Here is a 5,070-nt window from a genome sequence, read left to right as displayed (position 1 = left end):
AGTCTGCCTGCTGATGCAGGGGACCTGGGTTCGTGCCCCAGTCCGGGAGGATCCCACATGCCGCGAAGCAGCTGGGCCCGTGAGCCATGGCCGCTGAGCCTGCGCGTCCGGAGCCTGCGCTCCGCAACGGGAGAGGCCGCAACAGTGAGAGGCCCGCGTACCGCAAAAAAAAAAAAAAAAAAAAAGCTAAGAAAAAAACGAATCATAGCAATGAATGTCTCACATTAGTAGGAAGAATAATATTGTTGGCAGTATTTCATCACTCTGCCACTATCCTTTTCCATGTTTGTCTCCTCTCCTGAACATTGGGGGTAATGATAGTCACTCATCTCTGAGTTGTTGTGAGGATTAAATGCAATGATGTATATAAAGTGCTTAGGACCTTGCATGGCTTATGGTAAGTGTGCAATAGTGTTTGCAAGTATTATTATTTCTCTAGAACTAGGTAGAGTATATAAATGTATATTATATAATATATATATATATATTTCTCTCTGGCTCAACCACTTGAGTCATTGGTGAGGTGACTTAACATCTAGTACACATGGATAAAATATAATTCCTTATTTTTAATAGCTACATAGTATCCCATTACATAACGGACTATTTCTATTTAGCCAAGTCCCGTTGTATATTTAGCTTATTTCCCCTGTCTTGCCATTATGATCAATATTAAAATGTAAGAACCTTGTCTAAACATCATGGGGTACTTGTCCAATTTTTCAGTTTTTAAATTTTTCAGTTTTGAAAAATTAAATCACACTTTTTGTTTTTACTTTAACTATGACATTGCAGACGTTAGCTCGTGAAAAGTTACATAGAGTAAGGAAGCTCTGGGCTACCTGAAGATTACTGGCCATTTCATGAGGCATTTCCTTATGGTCTTATGGCTTGCTTGGAAAGCAAGGAAATCATATTTCATGTGATCATTCAGGAACATTTTAAGATATGCATCCACTATTGCAGAAAGATAGGAGGGCAGAATCTACCTGGACTCACGTACCACTCCCCAACCCCCCTTCCCCCAGATTTCCTTCTAATTGCAGTAAATTCATTTTTAATAAGTTTTAACTTTTAATCAAAGTAATACATGCATATAAAGGATTTAGAAAAATCAACCAGTACAAAAGGACATATAATGAAAAGCAGTAAATCCCCACCTACCCTTCTCAACTTTTGCTTTCCCAACCCAGAGGCAAAAACTTTTACATGTCTGTTTAGAGGTTAACTCCATTTTTCCTAATAATATGCTTTTCTTACTATTTCTTAACTTGATGACATGAGGCATTTTCTGCTGACTTCCTGCTGTCCCCTTGGTTTTCCTCCCCCCCTCCATATATCACTATTTTTAATTCTTCTGTTGGTTACCTTGTTCACTTTAAAAATCTAACCCCTAAATCTGTCTTACTCTTTCAACTAGAGACAGTATCTGGACTTCCTAGTTTAGGAGAATAACACCACTGTTCCACTTCCTCCTCTCTGCCTGCCAACTTGTTGCCTGTACTTGTCAAAGTTGGTTTACATTCCCACTCTGTTCTATAACTATAATTAAGCCTCCCCTGCTTTGCCTAGTGATTTACTCTAAAAATGAAAAAGCATAACTAACATTTCCATTGTAATGATTACTTAAACACTGTTCACTGAATAGCAAAGTTGAACGCTATGACTGGATTTTCTGTGACTGCAGAGGCTGGATCCACGTGCCAGTGTCCAGATTCCCTTTCTCACACTCCAGGCAACGGTTGAAAAACAGGCCACGTCTGAGGTTGCTTCATATGTGAAGCATGCTCTCCTTGTACAGTTTGAAATGTTTGTTTTTCCCAGTAGGTTCTGTTTGCCGTTGTTGTTTCTTTTAGGATGAAGAAATGTATGCCTTCCCGATCACGCGATAAATTTCTGTTGCCTAGAATCGATTCCATTCAGTTGGAAGTCTATTCATTTCTTTTTCTCATTTGGAGGACTTGCCTCCTATTTGGACCACTCTTGTACAGTTTATCTTTTTTTAAGTTGGTGGTAACTTTTCCTTTTCTCCCCCTTAGGGCATCCTGTGCTTATTGTCATTTCCCTACCTTCGGTGCTGTCTTTTGTTTTATGGATGCAAGAACTCAAATATTTCTGAGGATTTTCAGATTTTTAGGTTCTGTTCTTTGAATTAGCTATTTCCTTAAGATTCAACTTTTCATTATATCTTAGGCTTTTTTGGTTACACTGCAGACTTTCTGCAAATGACTTCTAGCGGCGCATTTATATGAAAAGATGAGGCAATTGGCAAGACAGGCCGGCAAGTCTGTGTGCGCGAGGCGAGCTGGTCGCTTTGCTCTAGGGCGGCTGAACTGGTGGGTGGAGGTCAGCCATCCTGCTGGGCACCCCCCAATGCCACAGAGTTAGTTGCTCTAAATATGTACCTGCAGGCGCACGTTGAGAATCACTGAAGCCACGACGTAGAAGTAGGGGAAGTTCACGCGCAGCCGCCAGGCCAGGTCGAAGAAGGTGATCAGCGTGCGCGTGAGCCCTTTGCAGAAGGCGCCGTACGAGCCGCGGGCCGCGGCCGAGCGAGACAGCCGCACCGCCAGGCCCGACAGGGCCGCCGCCGCCGCCGCCGCCATCGGTCTGGTTTGGCCTCCCATACAGCGCCCAGAGCCCGGGGCCTCCCGCCGGCTCCGCGGACAGAGGGACACACGCGGGGGAATCGGCGAGGGAGGTGGATAGCGCGGCCGCAGATGCGAGCTGCGCTGCACGGAGGGCACCCTCCTCCTCCTCTGGCTGCGCTCGGGCCACCGCGGTCCCTGGTGCCCCGCCGGGCCGCCGGGCTAAGTTGCCTCGGGGCCGCGCGGGGCGGGGTCGGGCTGGGCGCCAGGGATCAGGAGCCCCGGGACGGAGAGGAGGGGAAGGTGGGGGAGGGGGAGCCGGGGGGAGGGGGAAGCAGGGGGAGGGGGAGGGGCTTGCAGTGCACCCGGGAGACCTAGCTTCCTGACCCCGGTGGTCTTTTTTTTTTTTTTAATTTTTAAATTTTAACGTAAGCAAAACGAAACTTGCTCAAAACGTTAGAAATGTTCCTTCATAAGCACGATCTTGAGCAGCTTCGAAGCGTGAACGCGTTTCCTGTTCCCTCAAATCCCTTTAGGAATTTTTTCAATCCTCAATTGTGAGCTAGTACAAATACACCAAACCCACTAATTTAACTTTAAGATGTGTGCATTCTGTTTTACTCCTTCAAGCGTCTTATTTTTGCTTTTGCTTTACATCTGTAGTATTCTGCTAATGGGAAAAGTTATACAAACAAGTTTTTAGAGATTGTCAGCAGCACAATGAGAACAATGGAAAGCAAATTCCCTGCTTAGCTTCCCAATTCCCCACCCCTCCCCCGCCGTGAACTGAGGTTACGTTTCCTGTATGTACTTTCATATGTGATGTGTTGATACAGTGCTCTTACCATGTCAATAATGTACAACTACCTCACTCCCTTTGACGACGGATTATTACACCAATACATATGCTGACTAATAATGTTCAATAATTCATTTAACAAATCCCCTGTTGATGGACGCTCTGAATGTTTCCAGTTTTTCTTATGCCAAAAATGGTTGCCGTGAGCATCACTGTACACATGGATTTGCAAGTGGCAGAAGAGGATGAATAACATGATCCCATCTTCATTTCTAAAAAACAATCACATAAGCATATACATTTAGTGTTTGAGGTCAAAAAGTTTTACTAATACATGTGGTTAATCAAAGAAGTTTAGAGACGAGGGCTCTATTCAACACTGAGTGTTAATCTTGGAATTTTTTTTTCCTCAACATCATAGACAATAATTACATCTCATTATTCTTCTAATTTGCTTTTATTTATCAGAGAAGCTGAGCAACTTTTCTAAATTTCTTAATTTTTATTATCGTTTTACTCATTGCTTGTAAAACATTAAAACTTAAGTATATATTATGAGAAAACTAAAGTTCCTAGGATCATAACCTCGCGAAAGAAAGACTATTAACGGCTTGGTATATGTTTTAATCAATTATTTACATATTTAATAAGCAAGGCATATATACATATTTCACACACAAATTGTAAAACAAAAATGAAACCGTACTAACACACTGCCCTGACAGTTGTTTTTAAAAATAATGATATATCTTGCTTATCTTTCCATATTGATTCCTTTCTTTATTTGGTTACGCTGGCCGGCTCCTTAGTTGTGGCATGCGAACTGTTAGTTGCAGCATGCATGTGGGATCTAGTTCCCTGACCAGGGATCGAACCTGGGCTCCCTGCATTGTCTTAACCACTGCACCACCAAGGAAGTCCCTCCATATTGATTCCTTATGATCAATAATACGGTGTATTATTCGTTATGGTTTGCCAGTAATTAACTGAAAGATATTTGGATGGTTTCAAATTTTTCACGATCATAAACAGTGTTGAGATTAACATCCTTGCATGCATATCTTTGTGCATGTCTCTGATATTTCCCTGGGATACATTCCTAAAGGTGGAATTCTTGTATCAAAAGGTTTTCACCTGTTTAATGATTTTGATACATACTGTCAAACTGTCTTTCACACAGCTTGTACTAAGGTATCCATGAACATCCTCAACTTTCGTAATAATGAGCATCGATGTTCTTTTAAACCTTGGACATTCTAATAGGGTGAAAATGCTATCTCATTTTAATTTGCATATTTTGTTTACTAGCGAGGTTAGACATTATTCATATGTGCAGATTTCATTGAACATTTGTATATAAGGAACTACTCTTTCAAAAGATTTGCAGTCTTGGGCTTCCCTGGTGACGCGGTGGTTGAGAATCTGCCTGCCAATGCACGGGACACAGGTTTGAGCCCTGGTCTGGGAAGATCCCACATGCCGTGGAGCAACTAGGCCTGTGAGCCACAACTACTGAGCCTGCCTGTCTGGAGCCTGTGCTCCGCAACAAGAGAGGCCGCGATAGTGAGAGGCCCGCGCACCGCGATGAAGAGTGGCCCCCGCTTGCCGCAACTAGAGAAAGCCCTACGCACAGAAATGAAGACTCAACACAGCCAAAAATAAATAAATAAATAAATTAATTAA

At 42.9% G+C, this 5,070-nt stretch overlaps 1 protein-coding gene across 1 annotated transcript; it reads right to left on the bottom strand.

Moving 5' to 3' along the window:
- Positions 1 to 980: 980 nt before the first annotated feature.
- SMIM10 (small integral membrane protein 10) lies at positions 981 to 2,826 on the bottom strand. Its single transcript, XM_032618724.1, has one exon. The coding sequence runs from the start codon at positions 2,625 to 2,627 to the stop codon at positions 2,394 to 2,396; it is 234 nt and encodes a 77-aa protein (XP_032474615.1). The 5' UTR covers positions 2,628 to 2,826; the 3' UTR covers positions 981 to 2,393.
- Positions 2,827 to 5,070: the final 2,244 nt, after the last annotated feature.

Source organism: Phocoena sinus, chromosome X (genome assembly GCF_008692025.1).
Source record: "Phocoena sinus isolate mPhoSin1 chromosome X, mPhoSin1.pri, whole genome shotgun sequence".
NCBI classification, from domain to species: Eukaryota; Metazoa; Chordata; class Mammalia; order Artiodactyla; family Phocoenidae; genus Phocoena; species Phocoena sinus.
The sequence above is the reverse complement of the archived record's forward strand: the minus strand, read 5'-3'. Positions and strand labels throughout refer to the sequence as shown.